Here is a 25,016-nt window from a genome sequence, read left to right on the forward strand (position 1 = left end):
AGTTCTCATAGTTCAGGTCTGTCTACGTTCGTTTATTATTTTGTAGTTTGTTGAAGTGTTTTCGGTTTTCGTCTTCTTTAATAAACTTCATTATGTCCACTTTCCACGCTGCACTTTGGTCCAATCCCTACTCCTCCTCTTCGTCTGAAGAGGAGGAGGACAGCCGTTACAGTATGGATATAAATGTGAAAGTAAAATAGCTAAAACAAATTAAAAGGGGTTAGTTTGATGTGACTGTTAGCTGAAATCCACATTACACTTTTCCAAAGAAGCAATAGGTTTTATATAGAACCCCAAATAACGTTTTTTTCTATGCAAGCCTCACCCCTATTGCTCTTCACGTGAAATCCCTGGAAAGCTATAGGCTACAAAAGCTATAGACCATTTATTTTGACTATTTTTATTTTTTTATACTAGACCTAATAGCCTTTTTTTTGGAGAGAAGTAGGCTTGCTCTTGCTAATTGCTAAATATAAAATATTCCTAGGCTAAGTGAACTGTCGCACAGGACCGACAGATGAGCACAGCGAAAAAGATCTAAACAAATTGACAATCATTCCAAAACCACTTGCGCAACGAGACAAGCAATGACATAACGTAAAAGATGCGCAAGCTAAACAGTGTTTGTTGTTCAATTGCTACATTTAAAAATGAGTTTCTATATTCTTCATGAAGTACATACTGTATAAGTATTATTTACAGTTGTCACTGACAATGAACACACTCTGAAGCACTGAATGGTCTTGTGTTACCACCTTATTTATAGGCGTGCAGTAGGATGCGCTGATCAGTTGATTGGTCCGCTGGTGTGGAGGCTCGTCAACATTTATGTATAATTTATCATTACAGATATCGTTATGATTATCGTCCTTGGTGTGAATGGCCCTTAACACTTTATCTAACCTTAAACTAAGACTCCTAACTTGACAAGTTAATTATCTTAACCTGCTACAAAAAAGTCAATTCTGGTTGTAGCTGGATTCTCTCAAGTCAGAACATCACAGCACAGGGTGAAAGGTACCCTTCCTGCTTTTACTTCCTGAAATGGATACACTCAACGGCTGCCAATCCACCTATTATGCCATCATTGACTTGAATCAGAGAGTCAAGACCACAAGATGTGATCAAACCCCAGAGCAGTCAAACCCCAACCCCCAAAAATTCACACACAAAAAACTAAAAGAGAATCATCTAGGTAATTTTGTTATATAAGGCTACAAAGCTGCTAGGACAGAACTGACCTGGTGTCAAGCGGTGGGTGTAGCTGGTGCATGGAAGTCAGGCGCAGGAGAGCAGAGATGAGGGAACAAAGAAGCACTTTACCGAGGCAATAGTAAGAACAGAACGCAACTCGTCACAAAAACAAATGTCCAAAGAACAAGTGAGGCAGCACAAAGTACAACAACCAAGTACAAAGTACCGGCTGCCACAAATCACGGGTACAAATAAAACCTGACGCAACCCAGCCGGAAGCGTGCCAACCTAGACAATAAACAATACCCCACACAGACATGGAGGGAACAGAGGGCTAAATACACATAGTAATCATGAGGAGATGTAAACCAGGTGTGAGGAAAACAAGACAAATAATGGAAAAATGAAAAGTGGAGCGGTGATGGCTAGAAGACCGGTGACGTCGACCGCCGAACGCAGCCCGAACAACGAGAGGGACCAACTTTGGCGGAAGTCGTGACACCTGGATGCAACTTCAATTAGCTGTAAAGTGCGAGGTGTGAAAATTCTTGAGCCTAACAATGGCAGGAGAATTTCAAGAATAATATTAGACATTGAGGAAATTGAAACAACTTCTGTCAACGTGTACAAGTCTGGGACAGTAATGGTACAGGGCATCCTCGTTCATTTCCAGCAGGACTTTATGGGATCAAAGAGGGAGCACAGCAGGAAAAGCTCTGCCAACCTGAGTGAGTCTGATCACACGTCTTCAAACTGTCCTGCAGATGAAGATAGTCACCCCCCCAGCACTGAACACACCCAGGTCCCACAACTGCACTGCTCCTCCAGGGATAAATTCACAGAACTGGAGAGAGACATGGTGGAGCTCAGAGAGCTAGTCCACACAATCCAGACAGAACAAACACACAGAAAGTGGAGATGGACGTCTGTCTGAGAGCGCTGGCTGCTCTATGGACTGAAGTGAGAGCACTTAGAGGCACACATGGCACTGAAGGAGGTGAGGAAGCTGAGCAGGAGACTCCCCCAGAGAAGCCAGCAGAACAGCCCACCTCAGACCCGGACCACAACCTCAACACCACAATGGGACCGACAACACAGGACCCAAAACCCAACAGATGCCACCCCCTCCTAACAGTCCCTGTCAGTTCCCCTGATGGCTCTCTTGACATCCACTGAGCTCATCCACATCCACCGAGGACACACAAAAGCCAGAGATTGTGCTCCTCATTAACTCAAATGGCAAATACTTTTGAATGAAGAAAAGCAGTGCAACAAAAAACAACACAGTTACACATGGGATAAACAAAAGTACAGTCAATAACACAATAGAAAAATCTATATACAGTGTGTGCAAATGGAGTAAGGAGGTAAGGCAATAAATAGGCCATAGTAGCGAAGTAATGACAATTTAGCAAATGAACACTGGAGTGATAGATGTGCAGATGATGATGTGCAAGTAGAAATACTGGTGTGCAAAAAAGTAAATTAAAACAATATGGGGATGAGGTAGGTAGTTGGATGGGCTAGTTACAGATGGGCTATGTATAGCTGCAGCAATCGGTAAGCTGCTCAGATAGCTGATGCTTAAAGTTAGTGAGGGAGATACGTTTCCAACTTCAGCGATTTATTAAAAAAAAAAAAAAAAGTTTGCAATTTGTTCCAGTCATTGGCAGCAGATAACTGGAAGGAAAGGCGGCCAAAGTAGCTGTTGGCTTTGGGGATGACCAGTGAGATCGTGCTACGGGTGGGTGAGCAAGATAAGGCGGAGCTTTACCTAGCAAAGACTTATAGAAGACCTGGAGCCAGTGGGTCTATCGACGAATATGTAGCGAGCGCCAGCCGACGAGAGCATACAGGTCACAGTGGTGGGTAATATATGGGGCTTTGGTGACAAAACGAATGGCATTGTGATAGACTGCATCCAGTTTGCTGAGTAGTGTTGGAGGCTATTTTGTAAATGACAACATCGAGGATCGGTAGGATAGACAGTTTTACAATGGTATGTTTGACTGCAGGATGGATATAGGTCTGTAACAGTTTGGGTCTAGAGTGTCACCCCCTTTGAAGAGGGGGAATATCGCGGCAGCTTTCCAATCTTTAGGAATCTCGAACAATATGAAAGAGGTTGAACAGACTAGTAATAGGGGTTGCAACAATGGCGGTGGATAATTTTAGAAAGAGAGGGTCCAGATTGTCTAGCCAAGCTGATTTGTACAGGTCCAGGTTTTGCAGCTCTTTCAGAACATCTGCTGTTGGCTGGGGTTAGGTGCGGAGCTGTGGGTTGGGGTTCAAGAGGATAAACTTTTTCCCAAGTACAAAGTGGCTAAACTCTGGTGCCCAAATACTAGGCATGCCCTGGATCTGTTGTCAAAGGACAGACTAGGGTCCCCCAGCCACATCATAATTCACACATGCACAAATGACCTGAGGGCCCAGCAGGAAAGGGTGGCAAGAGCACTCAAGGGAGTGACTGAAAAAGCTTCTTCCACTTTCCCAAACGCACAAGTGGCTATCTCCACCCACGCTACCATGAAAATACTTTCACCCTGCCACCATACAGCGGATGAATGCAAGCATTCGCGAGACTGTGCCTCAACCTGAAGGATACCTGGCCCACCACTCCACCCTGGACTTGAATAGCCTTAATGACCAGGTCCACCTCTACAAGGCAGCAATCCCAACTTTTGCCAGGACCCTGAAGGACGTCACCCTCAACCGTAGCCCCAGCACCTCACACAGGAGCAAAGGACACGCTGCTCAGACATCCTCCCAGACCTGCAAGATGCCCTCCCGAAGGACCTGCACCGAGAGAACCCACGCCAAGAGGACCTACACCCAGACCACAGGATTACCAGCCGCACCCCAACCAGCTAAGACCACCCCAAGCAAACCCTGGCCACACTCATAGGCCCCCCCCATATCAGACCTATGCCCCTTCTACCCGCCCCCATGCCTTGATTGAATGGCGCCGGAGGGGATGGCTGCCGTTTTACGGGCTCTTAACCAACTGTGCTATTTTGTTCGTTTTTGCGTTTAACTTATTTTATTACTTATTTTGTACATAATTGCTGCTACCATCTCTTATGACCGAAAATAACTTCTGGACATCAGAACAGCAATTACTCACCTTGAACATGATAAAGTCATGATTTTTTTTTCTTTATTAATGAGTCTGACACGAAGGATATACTGCTTTCTCAGGAACTGGCCAAAATCCCTGTCATTTGCGTGAAATTCTGTAGGCGAGTGAGAACCTCCATTACCATCCGTTCTATTGGCCAACGTGCAATCATTCGAAAACAAAATGGATGATATACGATCAAGACTATCCTACCAACGGAACATTAAAAAGAGTAATATCTTATGTTTCACCGACTTGTGGCTGAATGAAAACATGGATGATATAGAGCTGGCAGGATTTTCCATGCATCGTCAGGACAGAGAAGCTACGTTTGGTAAAATGAGGGGCGGGGGTGTGTCTTTGTCAATAACAGCTAGTGCGCGATGTCTAAGTCTCGAAGGTATTGCTTGCCTGAGGTAGTGTGGTCTACAGTTTATCATAAGGTACTCTAACTACCAAGAGTTCTCATCTATATTATTCATAGCCGTCTAATTAACACCACAAACCAATGCTGACACTAAGACCACACTCAACCAGCTGTATAAGGTCATAAGCAAACAAGAAAATGCTCATCCAGAAGTGGCGCTCCTAGTGGTCGGGGACTTTAATGCAGGCAAACTTAAATCTGTTTTACCTCATTTCTACCAGCATGTATAAAAGGCGGGCCGAACAGGCTCCCAATAACATTGACAGGCTGTAGTGGAGCGGGTTGAGAGTTTCAAGTTCCTTGGTGTCCACATCACTAACAAACTATCATGGTCCAATCAAACCAACACAGTCGTGAAGAGGGCACGACAACACCTTTTCCCCCTCAGGAGACTGAAAAGATTTGCCATGGGTCCCCAAATCCTCAAAGTTCTACAGCTGCACCATCGAGAGCATCCTACATCACCTGATATGGCAACTGCTCGGCATCTGACCATAAGGCGCTACAGAGGGTAGTGCGTACGGCCCAGTACATCACTGGGGCCAAGCTTCTTGCCATTCAGGACCTATATACTAGGCGCTGTCAAAGGAAAGCCCATAAAATTGTCAGATTCCAGTCACCCAAGTCATAGAATGTTCTCTCTGCTACCGCAAGGTAAGCGGTACTGGAGTGCCAAGTCTAGGACCAAAAGGCTCCATAACAGCTTCTACCTCCAAGCCATAAGAATGCTGAACAATTAATCAAATGGCCACCCGGACAATTTACATTGACCCCCCCCTTGTTTTTTACACTGCTGCTACTTGCTTTTTATTATCTATGCATAGTCACTTTACCCCTACCTACATGTAGAAATTACCTCGACTAACCTGGACCCCTCTCACATTGACTCGGTACCGGTTCCTCCTGTATATAGCCTCGTTATTATTTTGTGTTACTTTTATTATTTTTTACTTAAGTTGATTTGGTAAATATTTTCTTAACTCTTTCTTGAACTGCATTGTTGGTTAAGGACTTGTAAGTAAGCATTTCACGGAAAGGTCTAAACCTGTTGTATTCAGCGCATGTGACAAATAAAGTTCGATTTGCACGCTGCCTATAAAATGGTGACAACTGAGCTGCACTTCATAACCTCCTGCCAAATGTATGACCATATTAGAGAGACCTATTTCCCTCAGATCCAATTTTGATGAATTCCCATATCTATTGGGTGAAATACCACACTGTGCAATCACACCAGCAAGATTTGTGACCTGTTGCAACAAGAAAATGGCAACCAGTGAAGAACAAACACCATTGTAAATACAACATATTTATTTTCCCTTTTGTACTTGAACTATTTGCACATCATTACAACACGGTATATATAATATTTGAACTGTCTTTATTCTTTTGGAATTTTTGTGAGTGTAATGTTTACGAGAGAGATCAATTTCTCACCTTTCTGTCTGGCCAGTTGAACTTGGCGAAAACATCGTCGTACATCTGTGTGGCCCCGTCAGTCACAAGCATGATGGCCTGGCTACACACACTGCCATGCCCAGTCTGGTTAAACTACAGATACACACACATTCAGGAAAAGAGTTGAGATTTGAGTCTGGAACTGTGTTGCACTTCAGTTGCAAAAATACAGGCTTGTGACTTGACTATAGTTATAGGCATATTTTAGTTAATTGAAGTTCAGATGATTAATTTATATATATATAGACAATTATCGACTAGATTATTTAAAACATTTATAATAAGGAAACTCATTGAGTTGAACCAGATCTCCATCATCATCAGGAGAAAATGATGACTGCTTTTGCACCATTATTCAGAGGGCCACCCACCAAAAATGTCTTGTTCCGTGACCCAAAAACAGCAGTGTACAATTTCAGCAACAGTTTGTAGATAATGTTATGAACATGAATAAGGTGTGATTAAAAACTTGAAGTTGCACATTATTTAGCTTTGAAATCACAGAGCATCTTGGGTAATTTCCCTAGCAACGTTCCGACGTTGTTTCACCTTCGTTACTTTTTTTGCACACTGGCGCACAGAACTATTTGTGTGTTCGTCCATGCATCAGCTCAAGCAACACGTGTTACCTTCATTGATCCAGATGAACCCCGAAATGAGAAAATGTTTTAACCACGTACAGTATGAAGACATTTTTGGCAGCTGTATAGAGAGCAATAGTAATGTCGTCTTTTTGTAGCCACTGACACCACCTGTCACGTGTGCTCCCTCACGGCCTCTAGGTCACCAGGCTGCTCGTCTATGGCGCACACCTGTCACCAGCGATACGCGCATTATGACACTCATCTGGACTCCATCACCTCCTTGATTACCTGCCCTTTATATGTCACTCCCTTTGGTTTCTTCCCCAGTTGTCATTGTTTCAGGTCGGTGCGCTGTTTGTGTTTTCAGCGTACATCGTTACACCACCATGGTTCGTTGGCCAAATTATGGGGAACTGAATGGTGTTTTTGGATAAATGCTGAAAACAAGGTCTGCGGTTAACACAGGTTTAGGAGATCATATATGTTTTGTTCTATGAGATAAAGATTATCAGCTAACGTACATTTTTGTGAATTTTGAAGCATTTGTCATTAAAAAAACACCAAGGCTTCATAATTCATAAAGATCATGTTAACTGACTGGTGTTACCTCCATAGAACAAAACGTATCAGATCTCCAAAGTGTGTGTTAACCTCTGACCTTATTTTTGGCATTTATCCCAAAACCCTATTCTTTCCCCATTTAATATCCCCCCCTAGGGATGGCTGTACGAACCAGACTTAACTAATTTAGGACTACAAGGGTTTTAGGACTACAAACTGGCGAGCTCTATTAAGCTTAGAGGGGCCATTGTTGCTCTTGCCTACTAGCAAAACTAAAGACAGCATAACGTTTGCTAGCTAACACAGCTCTCAAAACAAGAAAGGTCCCGACAGCTAAATAAAGCACTGTTCTGCCATCTGAGAAATCTATTTTGCATGTTTCAACAGCTTCTTATCTCATATTATTTTGGGATTCCTCCGGTCCGGTACATGCGTTTCTTTCTGCAAGCATGTACAACGGAACTTGTGTAAAAATTGTAACCAAGATGTAACATGGCAACCTCCATAATGTTGCGAGGAGAAATGATAAAAAATGTGCTATGATTTCAAATCGTACCTTTGATTTACAATATTTAACTAATGTGCAGCTTTTACAAGTTTTGAATGACACAGTGTTTATATTCATAAAATCATCTATTAAGATGTTGAATTTTGTAGTTTTGTTTCCTGGGTCACGGAATGCCTTTTCAGAAGCCTTTTTTTGTGTGGATGGCCTTGGACTACATGGTCTTCACTACAGCCAGCTGACTATTGTAACGGCTCTCGTTATTAGAAGGAAGAGTGGACCAAGGCGCAGCGTGGTAGGCGTACATCGTAACTTTATTGATGACACCAAACAAAATAACAAAGTCAAAAACACGAAAGCACACAGTTCTGTAAGGCTAAGAAACTAAACAGAAAACAAGATCCCACAAAACCCAAAAGGCAAATGACAACTTATATATGATCCCCAATCAGAGACAAAGATAGACAGCTGCCTCTAATTGGGAACCACACCCGGCCAAAAACAAAGAAATAGAAAACATAGACTTTCCCACCCGAGTCACACCCTGACCTAACCAAACATAGAGAATAATAAGGATCTCTAAGGTCAGGGCGTGACAAGTATCTTCAAAAACGAGCAACATTTATCCACGGGGCATGTTCATCTGTCCTCTAATCCTATCCCATCTCTGTCTTTGAGGCCTGGGCTAACTTTGAGACAGACCTGGGTTCATATACTATTTGAAATAATTTCAAATCCTGGGCTTGAGCTTGCATGACACAATGGAAACAATATGAAATACGAAATAAAAACCCTGCCCATTTGACACTCCAGGCAGGCTAAAGCAAATGCTAAAGATTTCAAATAGTATTTGAACCCAGGTCCGCTTTGAAACTCAGCTGCCTGTCACCTCTGCCCTTGGCCATGCCTGTAATGTCTGTTTTCGTTGCTGATGTCTGATGATGTCCGATACTGGCGTTCCATCAGGGACTAAAACACAGATAATCTCTTTGTAAATAAACTGGGAAGTGCAGCCCACATGAATCTGATGGCAGAAGATGCATGGTGGTAATTAAATAGCTTATTGACCTGTGACAGAGGGAATGTGGAGAAATAGAGCATTGTGGAGTGAGCACCATTATTGCCGTCTAAAAGCTGCTGAGCTGAGCATGGCTCTGCTCCCAAAACACACCGGCAGCAGCGTTTGTGAGAGTGTGTGTGGAGACAGACATACATACACACACAGGATTACAATACCGCACGGACTGACTCTCTTGACACACACATCCCTCACACATGCATGCACAGTGGTCTCCACACACACTGCAGATTACCACAGGTTGACCTTGCTCAGAGCATCCCTTAAAGCTAAAGAGTTACTGTAGATATGTCAAAGAGACCAATATAAACACAGCATATGGAGCAAATTATTTAAATGTATTTTGTCAACAATATGGTCAATGCTAAGAGCAGTTTTAGAGCTAGGCAGGTTTGTCGGAGGCAGAGAACTGTAAATAAGGCAGCACTGGATCAAACTAACAGCATTGAAAGCCTGTCCACCACAGTGAACTACACAGAAAAATAAAGATATACCACCCAGATAGACCATAATGTTTAGAACAGATTCAGGGTAGAATACATGATACCATGGTAGGATTTGAGTTTTGACAAATGTGGAGATGATGGGAACATGTGGTGATCAGTATTATGGTCAAGGTGTGTTTTTGATCAGACAACAGTGCTGCTTCTAGCAGAGAAACACACAAACACATCCAGGCAACCCTAGTCTTGATACACCACTGGTCAATTGCTTTCTACCTTCGATCTGCTCTGCTAAGGGATAGTATAGAGAATAAAATGGCCATAGCCCAGTTAGAATCCATCCCGTCCATTTACCAGGGTGGTAGCCGAGCCTAGAGTAGCAATGTATTTCACACTCAGCCTATTGGCCGCCTGATTACCATATTCATTGCACTAGATTTAATGAATCAGACAAATGCAGACGTTGAAGCCGTGCTCCCAGGGCCCGGTGCGGAGCGGTGCGACAGACCGCTAGCCTGAAAACAGAGAGATAAAAGGAGAGGCTCCTGGTCTTATCTCCACCGGCTTTGTGTTCCGATCATCCTCCTTATTAATCAGTACTGTTAATTACAACCATTAATCATCCTTCAGAATAGATGTGCCTGTGTTTGCAGGGCGGAATGGGGGACAGCAGGGATTGCGGCGAAGAGTTTCGAACGGTAGACAGGAAAGAGACGCGCTATATTCAGAGCTTGAGAATAAGTATGTACACCTTGCTGGAGTGTACTGATGCTGCTCCGTTTAAATCACTCAATTAGGTTGGGAAGTGAAAACTACTGTGCCTGAACTAATTGCCTTTCTACTCTAACTTCTCTGGCATGGATCCAAGTGTGTTTACGTATTTGTTGTTCAATCATGTAAAAAGTAATTCTGGAATTAAACCAAAGTCTGAGACACATTTGAGAAAATGTTTGTTTAAAGTTGTTTGTTTCATTTGGTCTCTGCTCTAGTATGTGATATGGATACAAAGACGCAGTACATGTAACTACTGTATATTAGTCTGTGCAATATCTGTGTTGAACGAATGAATGAATGAATTCAGGGGGGTTAAAGCCAGAGGCTGAACTTACATCATTTAGAATGGTGAATGCTTCGGTAAGAGCATCACCCAGCAGACCAATCCCTTTGGCAAACAGCTTGTCCAGATGTTCTCTAAAATGCTAACAGGAAAGAGGTAAACATACAGTATGATTTGAGTGATAATCAAACACATTCCCTCTGATATGATCTACATACAATTATGTGTGTGTTAATGAGGAACTTACAGCTTTATTGTTTCTGTCTGCTCGTACCAGTGTACCATTCAGACAAGGCTCCACATAGTGAATCTCTTGATTGTACTGTGAACAGACATATGGAGAGGGTTAGCTTTGAGTGGAATATCACGATAAGAGTACAGACACATACACACACATTCTAGACATACCTATTCATTTTCTAGATATGGTTTTAGATATGAGGTAGGATAATCCTAAACACGGTATAGAAAAACTAGCAGCAGAAACCCCATATAAACTCAGATAAACAGAAGCTAAAAACCAGCAGCAGATACACCATATAAACAGAGAAGCTAAAAATACTAAGGGTGATATATTAAGCAGACCCCCCCCCCCCCCAACACACACAAACTCCAGCACACACACACACACACACACACACAGAGATCAGTTCAATCAGACTGACAGCGATGATGTTGAAGAAGTCGTCATCTCCCAGTGTGTCCAGTATAGAGGAGACAGTCTGTCTGGCGATGGTCAGTCTCAGGCCCTTCATACTGCCACTCACGTCTACTAGAATCACCACGTCTTTAGGAGATGTCGCTGCCTGGATGTACCTGACCATGGAGGGATGACACAAGTATACACACACTAACCAGAACGTCAGTTCTATCTATCTATCTATCTATCTATCTATCTATCTATCTATCTATCTATCTATCTATCTATCTATCTATCTATCTATCTATCTATCTATCTATCTATCTATCGGGGGTATATAGCGTGTGGCATAACAACACAAAACATGCTGCCCAAACTTGGACTGCAATGCAATAAACACTGACTGGAATCAATGCAGAGCTAAAGCAACACACAACACATTAACAAAATACACGACAGGGATCAAGATTTTGCCATAATGTACGCTGCACAAACAAGTAAAGCATGATATTGTAGGCTACACAGCAAGAGGAAAAACAGTTTCATCATTGGCTAACGCTGACCTATTGTGAAAAAGCATACCATTTCCTGTTCCTGCAGTCAAAGGCGATGACCCCGTGTTCGTCTGGATGCCATTTGACCCCTGGAACCATGAGGAGAAAGACACTTAGCTAGATACACAGCACATTACGTTACAGAGTCATACAGAGTGTAAGGACATTCCGGAGCCAACTACAGACTACAAAATGTCTTTAGAAATGGGGGTTCAATACCCAGGTCTGTCTTTCCTTGCTATGTGTGTCTCAATAGAAATTGAGAGGAGAGTGGAGTCTAATGATGCCACATCCGTGAAGGGCACAGTGCTACGTTACATGTCCTACACACTAACAATACACTAGTCTCATTGGAACTAATGCATAACATTATCCACACACAGTCAGGCAGGGCACATTGGTGGTGGGTGACTTTAAATTATATGACTGCAATGTGAAGGGAATTCGATGAAGGGCTTTATATATGAAATAACACTTTCTGTATCACCTCTAATTTCCCATACATGTATCTGTGGTGTTATAGTACTGCAGTCAGCACGGTCACTGTCGGTGCTCTAATGAACCCTTAGCTCTGCCTTAGCTCTGGACTGTGTTGCAGTGTGCTGCTGCAGGAGCTGGACTCACAGTTGCAGCTCACATTCTGATTAATTTGTCTTATGCATCCTCTCTGATGGTCTGTAAAATTACAACATTAGCAAAGTCACCCTTTGAGTGATTCCATTTCATTTCCCCCCATTTCGTACAGTGACTGCTTCCTGCGTTTTGCCCCTCCCCCACATAATCACGCACGCACGCACGCACGCACACACACACACACACAACTCACCGGGATACTGCCTAAAGAAGCCCTTGGCACTGCCAAAGTACTGCCATATCAGGGACGGATCTTTTTCAAAGTTATCCACAAACACTTTATTCAAGGCCTCTGACCAATACACCCCATTCACTATGGCAGGATCTGAGAGAGAGAGAGAGAGAGAGAGAGAGGGAGAGAGAGACTGTTAATTTGTTATTGTTTATTTCACTTGCTTTGGCAATGTAAACATATGTTTCCCATGCCAATAAAGCCCCTTAAAGGGAATTGAATTGAGAGAGAGAGAGAGAGAGAGAGACAGAGAAATAGAGAGGACATTGCTTTGGCAATGTTAACATATGTTTCCCATGCCAATAAAGCCCACTGAATTGAATTGAATAGAGAGGGAGGAGGGAGGGGAGAGAGACAGAGAGAGGGGAGGAGAGAAACAGATGAGGAGGAGGGGAAGAGAGAGACCATGTGAGGAGAGAACACCAAATTGAGACTCTGCATGCAGAATTCTGCAAAAAATATCCTCCGTGTACAACGTAAAACACCAAATAATGCACACAGAGCATTTAGGCCGATACCTGGTAATTATCAAAATCCAGAAAAGAGCCTTTAAATTCTACAACCACCTAAAAGGAAGCGATTCCCAAACCCTCCATAACAAAGCCATCACGTACAGAGAAATGAACCTGGAGAAGAGCCCCCTAAGGAAGCTGGTCCTGGGGCTCTGTTCACAAACAAAAACACACCCCACAGAGCCCCAGGACAGCAACACAATTAGACCCAACCAAATCATGAGAAAACAAAAAGATAATTACTTGACACATTGGAAAGAATTTACAAAAAAAAAAACAGCAAACTAGAATGCTATTTGGCCCTAAACAGAGAGTACACAGTGGCAGAATACCTGACCACTGTGACTGAACCAAAAGTAAGGAAATCTTTGACTATGTACAGACTCAGTGAGCATAGCCTTGCTATTGACAAAGGCCCGCCGAAGGCAGACCTGGCTCTCAAGAGAAGACAGGCTATGTGCACACTGCCCACAAAATGAGGTGGAAACTGAGCTGCTCTTCCTAACCTCCTGCCAAATTAGAGACACATATTTCTCTCAGATTACATAGACCCACAAAGAATTCGAAAACAACTCCCATATCTACTGGGTGAAATTCCACAGTGTGCAATCACAGCATGAAAAGAGCAACCAGTGAAGAACAAACACCATTGTAAATACAAAGTACATTTATGTTTATTTATTTTCCCTTATGTACTTTAACTATTTGCACATCATTACAACACTGTATATAGACATAATATGACATTTGAAATGTATTTTTGTTTTGGAACTTCTGTGAGTGTAATGTTTATTGTTAATTGTTTTGTTGATTTCACAATAAAGCCCCTTAAATTGAAATTGAGATACACTCAGAAAAAAGGGTTCCAAAAGGGTTCTTCGGGCTGTCCCCATAGGAAAACCCTTTGTAGTTCCAGATAGAACCCTTTCTACAGAGGGTTCTACATGGAACCCAAAAGTGTTCTACCTGCAATTAAAAAGGGTTCTTCAAAGGATTCCCATATGGGGCTGGCAGAAGAACCCTTTAAGGTTCTAGATAACACAATTTTTTCTAAGAGTGTAATAACAAAGGTAATAATGGTCATAATCTCCATGAACACTGAACACAGGAGTGCTGGACCGTTGACCTTTGGCCTTTATTGATCCCTCTGGTGGAGGGACAAACAGTGTGACTAAATAATGCCCTCGCATCCTTCTGCTGCATGGTCTCCACACACACGCGTACGCGCACACACACACACTGAGGCTCTCAGATAGCCTCCCATTGTGCAGAGAACAGAGGGGGTGGGGACATTGAGGAGGCCATTATAGACAGACAAAAGAGACCCAGGGCTACACAGAGACAGGTGACACACTGAGCTATAAAACAAATAACAGCTGAACATTAAGTCACTGCAAGAGACACAACCCCATCCCTTCTTTTCTCCTCTCCCTTCACTCTTCTCCTCACTCACTCCATTGTCTTTGAAAGGCCTGTAGTGTGACTGCTCTCTCTATCTTTGGGCCATTATGGATCCCTTCTCTAACTCCACTCTCTACCCCCACCCTCTTCCGCGCTCTATCTCCACCCCCTTGCACCCTCTACCCCCTCCCTCTACCCATGCCCTCTACCCCCGCCCTTTACCCCCTCCCTCTACCTCCGCCCTCTACCCCCTCCCTCTACCTCCGCCCTCTACTCCCTCCCTCTACTCCCTCCCTCTACCCACGCCCTCTACCCACGCCCTCTACCCCCGCCCTCTACCCCCCGCCCTCTACCCCCGCCCTCTACCCCAGCCCTCTACCCCCGCCCTCTACCCCCGCCCTCTACCCACGCCCTCTACCCACGCCCTCTACCAACGCCCTCTACCCACACCCTCTACCCACGCCCTCTACCTCCGCCCTCTACCCCCTCCCTCTACCTCCACCCTCTACCAACGCCCTCTACCCACGCCCTCTTCCCACGCCCTCTACCTCCGCCCTCTATCCCCCGCCCTCTACCCCCTCCCTCTACCCCCACCCTCTACCAACTCCCTATACCCCCGCCCTCTACCTCCACCCTCTACCAACGCCCTCTACCCCCGCCCTCTACCTCCACCCTCTACCAATGCCCTCTACCTCCGCCCTCTACCCCCTCCCTCTACCTCCGCCCTCTACCTCCTCCCTCTACCTCCGCCCTCTACTCCCTCCCTCTACCCACGCCCTCTACCCACGCCCTCTACCTCCGCCCTCTACCCCCTCCCTCTACCTCCACCCTCTACCAACGCCCTCTACCCCCGCCTTCTACCTCCGCCCTCTACCCCCTCCCTCTACCTCCACCCTCTACCAATGCCCTCTACCTCCGCCCTCTACCCCCTCCCTCTACCTCCGCCCTCTACCCCCTCCCTCTACCTCCGCCCTCTACTCCCTCCCTCTACCCACGCCCTCTACCCACGCCCTCTACCTCCGCCCTCTACCCCCTCCCTCTACCTCCACCCTCTACCAACGCCCTCTACCCCCGCCTTCTACCTCCGCCCTCTACCCCCTCCCTCTACCTCCACCCTCTACCAACGCCCTCTACCCCCGCCTTCTACCTCCGCCCTCTACCCCCCGCCCTTTACCCCCCTCCCTCTACCCCGCCCTCTACTACTTTTACTCAAGTAGTATTTTACTGGGTGACTTTCACTTTTACTTAAGTCATTTTCTATTAAGGTATCTAAACTCAAGTATGACAATTGGATACTTTTTCCACCACTGCAAAAAGATGGCGCGTTTCACTTTTTAAAATTGGAAATTCAATTATTTTCTTGAATTGACATGAAATGCACCCCAAATCTGCTTCTCACACAATTCAATAGATTTTTATTGTCCCAGAAGGACAATTTAGTTGCCGCCATGAACTCTTATGACACCTCACGTGGGGGAGCTCCTACTTTTCCATATCTGCACACATATACACCCACTTCAACTATTATGCACTATATTGACAGTGATCTCTGAGTGTCCCTACCTTTGTTATACATGTTGGTGGGCACCTGCACCACACTGAGGCTGAGGTTGACTGACAGGTTGTTGAAGTGTTCATTGGGTTCGAGGACAAACTCTCCTCCCAGCTCCACGTTGTTGCCCTCCTCATCCACCTCGTTGATCAGCACCGCGTTGAAGTACTCATACTGTGGAACAGACATGGTACACATAGAGTTAACAGAGTTAACATCCACATTGTTAATCAGTACCGTGTTGAAGTACTCATACTGTGGAACAGACATGGTACACATAGAGTTAACAGAGTTAACATCCACATTGTTAATCAGTACCGTGTTGAAGTACTCATACTGGGGAGGAATACACACAGTGCAGATACTGTATATAGAGTTAAAATCCAACTCAACAATCAGATCAGCACTGCGTTGAAGTACTCATACTGGGGAGGAAAACAACAGAGTTAACATCCACAGTGTTAATCAGCACTGTGTTGAAGTACTCATACTGGGGAGGAAAACAACAGAGTTAACATCCACATTGTTAATCAGCACTGTGTTGAAGTACTCATACTGGGGAGGAAAACAACAGAGAGTTAACATCCACATTGTTAATCAGCACTGTGTTGAAGTACTCATACTGGGGAGGAAAACAACAGAGTTAACATCCACATTGTTAATCAGCACTGCTTTGAAGTACTCATACTGGGGAGGAAAACAACAGAGTTAACATCCACATTGTTAATCAGCACTGTGTTGAAGTACTCATACTGGGGAGGAAAATAACAGAGTTAACATCCACATTGTTAATCAGCACTGTGTTGAAGTACTCATACTGGGGAGGAAAACAACAGAGTTAACATCCACATTGTTAATCAGCACTGTGTTGAAGTACTCATACTGGGGAGGAAAACAACAGAGAGTTAACATCCACATTGTTAATCAGCACTGTGTTGAAGTACTCATACTGGGGAGGAAAACAACAGAGAGTTAACATCCACATTGTTAATCAGCACTGTGTTGAAGTACTCATACTGGGGAGGAAAACAACAGAGAGTTAACATCCACATTGTTAATCAGCACTGCGTTGAAGTACTCATACTGGGGAGGAAAACAACAGAGTTAACATCCACATTGTTAATCAGCACTGCGTTGAAGTACTCATACTGGGGAGGAAAACAACAGAGTTAACATCCACATTGTTAATCAGCACTGCGTTGAAGTACTCATACTGGGGAGGAAAACAACAGAGTTAACATCCACATTGTTAATCAGCACTGCGTTGAAGTACTCATACTGGGGAGGAAAACAACAGAGAGTTAACATCCACATTGTTAATCAGCACTGTGTTGAAGTACTCATACTGGGGAGGAAAACAACAGAGTTAACATCCACATTGTTAATCAGCACTGCTTTGAAGTACTCATACTGGGGAGGAAAACAACAGAGTTAACATCCACATCCCCTCTCTCCACTGGGATTCTCTGCCTCTAACCCTGTTACAGGGGCTGAGTCACTGGCTTACTGGTGCTCTTTCATGCCGTCCCTGGGAGGGGTGCGTCACTTGAGTGGGTTGAGTTACTGACGTGATCTTCCTGTCTGGGTTGGCGCCCCCCCTTGGTTTGTGCTGTGGTGGAGATCTTTGTTGGCTATACTCGGCCTTGTCTCAGGATTATAAGTTGGTGGTTGAAGATATCCCTCCAGTGGTGCGGGGGCTGTGCTTTGGCAAAGTGGGTGGGGTTATATCCTTCCTATTTGGCCCTGTCCGGGGGTATCTTCGGATGGGGCCACAGTGTCTCCCGACCGCTCCTGTCTCAGCCTCCAGTATTTATGCTGCAGTAGTTTGTGTCGGGGGGCTAGGGTCAGTTGGTTATACCTGGAGTACTTCTCCTGTCTTATCCAGTGTCCTGTGTGAATTTAAGTATGCTTTCTCTAATTCTCTCGTTCTCTCTTTCTTTCTCTCTCTGAGAACCTGAGCCCTAGGACCATACGTCAGGACTACCGGGCATGACGACTCCCTGCTGCCCCCAGTCCGCCTGGCCTTGCTGCTATTCCAGTTTCAACGGTTCTGCCTGCGGTTACGGAACCCCTACCTGTCCCAGACCTGCTGTTTTCAACTCTTAATGATCGGCTATGAAAAGACAACAGATTTATTCCTGATTATTATTTGACCATGCTTGTCATTTATGAACATTTTGAAAATCTTGGCTCTCTCTAATTTTCTCCTTCTCTCTTTCTTTCTCTCGGAGGACCTGAGCCCTGGGACCATACGTCGGGACTGCCGGGCGTGGTGGCTCCTTGCTGTCCCCAGTCCGCCTGGCCTTGCTGCTGTTCTGCCTGCGGTTATGGAACCGCCACCTGTCCCAGACCTGTTGTTTTTCAACTCTTAATGATCGGCTATGAAAAGCCAACTGAATATTATTCATGATTATTATTTGACCATGCTTGTCACTTATGAACATTTTTGAACATCTTGGCATAGTTCTGTTATAATCTCCACCCGGCACAGCCAGAAGAGGACTGGCCACCCCTCATAGCCTGGTTCCTCTCTAGGTTTCTTCCTAGGTTTTGGCCTTTCTAGGGAGTTTTTCCTAGCCACCGTGCTTCTACACCTGCATTCTAGCTGTTTGGGGTTTTAGGCTGGGTCTCTGTACAGCACTTCGAGACATTAGCTGATGTACGAAGGGCTATATAAAATAAACTTGATTGATTGATTGATTGATTGATTGTTAATCAGCACTGCTTTGAAGTACTCATACTGGGGAGGAAAGCAACAGAGTTAACATCCACATTGTTAATCAGCACTGCGTTGAAGTACTCATACTGGGGAGGAAAACAACAGAGTTAACATCCACATTGTTAATCAGCACTGCGTTGAAGTACTCATACTGATGCGAAAAACAGCAGAGAGTTAACATCCAACTCCACCATCAGTTTCAATAGGCTCGTAGCTATCAAGTGGTACTGTATTTGTCTTGATGTCCCAGACCCTGATGAGAAAAACACAAAGTGTTATATAAAGGGATATCCTTAGTAATGAGGTCAAAATACATTACAGCTGCACTTAGATGCCGTATTTATACAGTAACTATTTTTTATTTATTTAACTAGGCAAGTCAGTTGAGAACAAATTCTTATTTACAATGACGGCCTACCCCGGCCAAACCTGGGCCAATTGTGCGCCGCCCTATGGGACTCCCAATTACGGCCAGATGTGATACAGCCTGGATTTTAACCAGGGACTGAAGTGACACCTCTTGCACGGAGATGCAGTGCCTTAGACCGCTGAACCAGGGTGTCTGTAGTGACACCTCTTGCACTGAGATGACGTGCCTTAGACCGCTGAACCAGGGTGTCTGTAGTGACGCCTCTTGCACGGAGATGACGTGCCTTAGACCGCTGAACCAGGGTGTCTGTAGTGACGCCTCTTGCACTGAGATGACGTGCCTTAGACCGCTGAACCAGGGTGTCTGTAGTGACGCCTCTTGCACGGAGATGACGTGCCTTAGACCGCTGAACCAGGGTGTCTGTAGTGACGCCTCTTGCACGGAGATGACGTGCCTTAGACCGCTGAACCAGGGTGTCTGTAGTGACACCTCTTGCACTGAGATGACGTGCCTTAGACCGCTGAACCAGGGTGTCTGTAGTGACACCTCTTGCACGGAGATGACGTGCCTTAGACCGCTGAACCAGGGTGTCTGTAGTGACGCCTCTTGCACGGAGATGACGTGCCTTAGACCGCTGAACCAGGGTGTCTGTAGTGACGCCTCTTGCACGGAGATGACGTGCCTTAGACCGCTGAACCAGGGTGTCTGTAGTGACACCTCTTGCACTGAGATGACGTGCCTTAGACCGCTGAACCAGGGTGTCTGTAGTGACACCTCTTGCACGGAGATGACGTGCCTTAGACCGCTGAACCAGGGTGTCTGTAGTGACGCCTCTTGCACTGAGATGACGTGCCTTAGACCGCTGCGCCACTCGGGAACTAGAGTCAAGCTAAACATTTTTAAAATGAAGTGGAGGTTACAGCGCAGCAGTCTAGCAGGGGAGGTGAGCTGTGCTGCTCAGCTCTCTGTCTGGACGATGGGGTTAATTAAGAGAACAATCAGACTTCTCTGAAGTGTAACTCTGCTTTGTGATTGGCCTGTTCTTCACAGTGCTGAACCCCTGGACCAGCTTAGAGGAGAGACTCTTTCATTCTGTCTAAGCAGCCTAGCTCTGGACTGACTGGCCCTGTTTGCCAGTGAAGGGCTTGGGGAGAGGCAGGGAGGGAGGGAGAGGAGTAGGGGGTGTGTGATGGACTCTGTGGCGTACTTGGGGGAGGCCACACGGGCATCACCATAAAGCAGGGCCTGACAGCTCATACCACGCCTGGGCGCCCCTCTGACGGTCCAAGGAAGGTAGGAGGGGAGGAAGGAGGGAGGAGAGGAACATGCATGCTCAGCAGAAGTGATAGGACTGTAGAGAGAGGCCCGTTAACCATCAGCAGGGTTATTACTGTAGTGTAGAGCAGGCCAGGCCAGACAGGGGACACTGCGGCTCCATGGCCGAGACGCTCCATTGGCTCTTACTGTAGGTTACTGTACACCACTGCTGCAGCGAGACGGGGCCTACCGTACCAGGGCTGGCTGTATAGGTAGTTGCTTGTGGGTCTAATACCCTCAACCCTGAATTTTTCACAATGTCCTTGCAAGCATGGTTCCATGCAGAAACTATGGGATGGATGCATAACAAGGCCAGGAAGACTACAGTTTGGCATGGTTTGGCTTGTTTCAGTAGTGTGAAATGGGTATAACTGGTTTAAACCCGGGCTGACTGAGCTTGCTACATAAAGCTTATTAAAGAGCAGTGTGCAAGTTTATTTTTCTCATCTTATTCAACTGTTACCATGCACCCGCAACAAAGATAGCTCAGATGTGCAAGTGCCTTTTGAAATTTGAACTGCAGTGGGTCTTACTGGACCTCTTTGAAGGTCAATGTACCACCTATGATAGAGTAGTCCAGCCCAATTTCTCCATACTGACCCTTTGATCCTCAGACTGACCTTCAGGCAGCCAGAATGACTCATTGTAGACATCACTGAGACTACTCTGCATAGTAACATACTTAACACAAACGTTGTTTGGTGGTAAAAAAGAACGTACAGAAAGCTGTTGAGAGCTACTGTAGATTAATACAAGTATTTACACTACTTATACAGGCACATGTTATAAAATGATTTTCCAGTTGTAAGTCATTTGACTTTAATTTGATTCTCTTTAGGTATTTTTTATGTTGAAACCAACATAAAACTATATACACTTTATCGAGTGGAAATTAAAAATGACGAAAATGTGGCTACTTTAGAGTTCTACCTGAGGATATCAGATAATTTAATAACATCAAACTCTGACGCATCATTTAATAACAGCTTGCCGTTTTGACACCATGCATTTTTCACGCACCATTTCCCGGGCCAAGACTTCGACGTGATACGGTGGGTTCTCTCTTATCTAATCTCTGTCTCATTTTAAGACGGTGCTGTGTTTTACATTAACCAGTGTTAGGCTATACAGCCAGGGTTCAAGGACGTGCAGGTGATGTGTGTGACAGCATGGTATACCGCAAGGTGAACTCTCTCTGTATCCGCTCATATGCTATCGATAACAGATCCCGCAAAATATGCTCAAATAATAATGTATTTTCACTGTCGTATTGTATGTAGTTTATTGTATATTCGATGGATTTCCGCAATTTACGTTTTATTGTTAAAGAGGAGAACCGTGTTTTGTAAGCAGCAGAATAGTTTACTATTTAAAAGTCTGGCTACATTTGCGGATAAGCATAGCCTATATGAGAGTCCCTTTTTGCACGTCATAGTGACAACATTGAGCATCGAAGAAAAAAATCTGGTATACTGTAGAATTGTTGTATTAAAGATGAGCAATTCTGAAAATATTTTAACAGTTTTCTAGAGAGACGGGGGCTGCGGAGTAGGCCTACCCTACATTTTTACAATAAAGAATAGGCGTTAGGATTTTACAATGAAAATGCGAGCATTAAGTTTTAGCAAGTTCACTGTAAAATAACTAGTCTGAATAGAGCCTAAAGGAAAGAACGAAATATTATGTTTTACATTACCATGTAAAAAAATCGATGCACATTATTCGGCTTAAGCTACTGTATAGCGATTAAAAATTGATGAATTTGGTCACCATTTTAAATAATAGTAAATCATTATTATCTAAAATAGTAACCCTGTTATGTATGCACTAAAATATCTAACAATCTCAGTAATAGCCTTCAAAACTGTGAAAATGAGTTATAAAGCTTATTATGCATGTTTAGCATATAGTGTAAACGTGTAGGCCTATACTGTAAATGTGTGGCTTACAGTAGATCTAAATATAACACTCCCAAAAAACAGGAAACCATTTGCTCAATGACAATATGCTCTTAAATCATAAAACAATTCAATAATGTGTTGTGGGCTACATAATTGCATTGTTATAAAGAAGATGAATATCACCACAGCAATGAACATACATAATCATCTGGTCACATTGAATCTGTAGTTGATTGTTATCCTCAAACTATAATAAGTGCAGAGTAATGAAGGATAACAACATTGAAATATTGAGACCGAAATTCTGTCCTTTAATGTAATAATGACCTTATCCACCTTCTTCCAATGTGTTAATATAATCACCAGAGAAACCTGAAAACTATGGGGTGATCATAATGTATTCATATGATGTAAGTCCAGCTATTAACTGGGTGGCCACAAGTGATTTGTTGCCCGAGTGAGTTTCCAATCTTCAGGAAGAAAAGTGGAACAATGCACTGTGCATAAGAGTTCCATTTATCTTTGTCTACTGGAAAGAGGGAGAGAGAGCGAGAGAGAGAAAAAATGAGTGAGGGAGGGAAGAAGGAAGAGAAAGAGGGAAAAAGAGAGAGAAGGAATGAAAGAAGGAAGGAGGGAGGGGAGAGGGTCCTGTACATTCTCAGTGTGACAGAATTACTGCAATTCCACTGCATAGGAAGAGAAGGCTTACTGCACCAAAGAAAATGAAAAAGAATCCAGCAATAACAGCTGTATAATGTCCTTTAAAGACTGAGCACAATGCTGGGTTGTAACACACATGGACGGGCATGGGAACCACACCTGAACACATACCGCAGCACACACAATGGGAATATTATATTCTCTTATATTTTATAAAGTATGAGGATGGATGAAGTTATGAATATTTCATGTATGAAGCTGAAATAAACCAAAGACACAGCTGATTGTTGTTGCATGACATCCAATAATTTTGTGATGTGTTAGAAGATAACATCAGCATTCCTTGGGTGCGAGATTGCATTCAGGAAAATAAAAAGTACGTCATTATTGTTAATGGTGCAGATATGTAATGGTATAAGTGCATTGTAATATAATCTGATTCCAGTGTGGTTGTCAGTGGGCGCTGACCATGGTGCTGAATTTACACTTGGATCGTGTTCTTTCCAATGGCAGTTTACTGAAATTGAAGCCACTCCCTCTTCAACAGTGTCACGTTCACAGGCTACTTGTGAATGATGCTTACGCTTTAAAACAATCAGTGTGAGTTTCCAGCCGCAGCATGGTATGGCGTTCTATGCAGCGTTGCTTATTAAAGAGGCATTATGTATCATCACTGTGACAGGGTATTAACATGAAGGACACTGCGAACGCCAACAGCCACTATACTGTCCATAACCCCTTCTATCACCTTGTCATAGACTAGCCCTTCTATCACCTTGTCATAGACTAGCCCTTCTATCACCTTGTCATAGACTACCCCTTCTATCACCTTGTCATAGACTAACCCTCCTATCACCTTGTCAGAGACTACCTCTCCTATCACCTTGTCATAGACTACCCCTCCTACCACCTTGTCATAGACTACCCCTTCTATCACCTTGTCATAGACTAACCCTCCTATCACCTTGTCAGAGACTACCTCTCCTATCACCTTGTCATAGACTACCCCTCCTACCACCTTGTCATAGACTACCCCTTCTATCACCTTGTCATAGACTAACCCTCCTATCACCTTGTCAGAGACTAACCCTCCTATCACCTTGTCAGAGACTACCCCTCCTACCACCTTGTCAGAGACTAACCCTCCTATCACCTTGTCAGAGACTACCCCTCCTACCACCTTGTCAGAGACTAACCCTCCTATCACCTTGTCATAGACTACCCCTCCTACCACCTTGTCAGAGACTAACCCTCCTATCACCTTGTCAGAGACTACCCCTCCTATCACCTTGTCAGAGACTACCTCTCCTATCACCTTGTCATAGACTACCCCTTCTATCACCTTGTCATAGACTACCCCTTCTATCACCTTGTCAGAGACTACCCCTTCTATCATCTTGTCATAGACTACCCCTTCTATCACCTTGTCAGAGACTACCCCTTCTATCATCTTGTCATAGACTACCCCTTCTATCACCTTGTCATAGACTACCCCTTCTATCACCTTGTCAGAGACTACCCCTTCTATCATCTTGTCATAGACTACCCCTTCTATCACCTTGTCAGAGACTACCCCTTCTATCATCTTGTCATAGACTATCCCTTTTATCACCTTGTCATAGACTAACCCTCCTATCACCTTGTCATAGACTACCCCTTTTATCACCTTGTCATAGACTAACCCTCCTATCACCTTGTCATAGACTACCCCTTCTATCACCTTGTCATAGACTACCCCATGTATCACCTTGTCATAGACTAACCATTATTTTATATCTCTCACTTTCTCTTCTGGATATTATGATACTTACTGTCTCTGTCTTCTACACGCCATCTTATCCCCCCCCCCCCCCCCCCCTCGCCCCTCTCACCTGCAGCTCTGGGTTTTCCTCGTGCTGTAGATGTGCCTCTTCTGCTGCCTCCACCAGCCTCTGAAGGGGGGGGGGTATGGTTGGGAGGGGGACATAAGGAGGGGAAGAGAGAGATATGGGGAGGGGGAAGGACAGAGGGGAAGCATCAACACACCAGCTCAACTCCAACCCATCACCCATGATCAAGAGTTTTTTAAGACCTGACACAATGTCAGAGCATCTCAGT

At 44.5% G+C, this 25,016-nt stretch overlaps 1 protein-coding gene across 1 annotated transcript in view; it reads right to left on the reverse strand.

Moving 5' to 3' along the window:
• LOC120064821 (voltage-dependent calcium channel subunit alpha-2/delta-3-like) overlaps nucleotides 1-25,016 on the reverse strand; it is a 95,386-nt gene that overhangs the window by 58,553 nt on the left and 11,817 nt on the right. The window contains exons 4-11 of the mRNA XM_039015419.1: nucleotides 24,791-24,850; nucleotides 15,964-16,126; nucleotides 12,449-12,580; nucleotides 11,651-11,711; nucleotides 11,094-11,244; nucleotides 10,676-10,750; nucleotides 10,481-10,570; nucleotides 6,180-6,293 (exon numbers count right to left, since the gene is read on the reverse strand). Coding sequence (XP_038871347.1) covers nucleotides 6,180-6,293; nucleotides 10,481-10,570; nucleotides 10,676-10,750; nucleotides 11,094-11,244; nucleotides 11,651-11,711; nucleotides 12,449-12,580; nucleotides 15,964-16,126; nucleotides 24,791-24,850 — 846 coding nt within the window. The remainder of the gene's footprint in view (nucleotides 1-6,179; nucleotides 6,294-10,480; nucleotides 10,571-10,675; nucleotides 10,751-11,093; nucleotides 11,245-11,650; nucleotides 11,712-12,448; nucleotides 12,581-15,963; nucleotides 16,127-24,790; nucleotides 24,851-25,016) is intronic.

The sequence above is a fragment of the Salvelinus namaycush genome, chromosome 20 (assembly GCF_016432855.1).
Source record: "Salvelinus namaycush isolate Seneca chromosome 20, SaNama_1.0, whole genome shotgun sequence".
Classification (NCBI taxonomy): domain Eukaryota; kingdom Metazoa; phylum Chordata; class Actinopteri; order Salmoniformes; family Salmonidae; genus Salvelinus; species Salvelinus namaycush.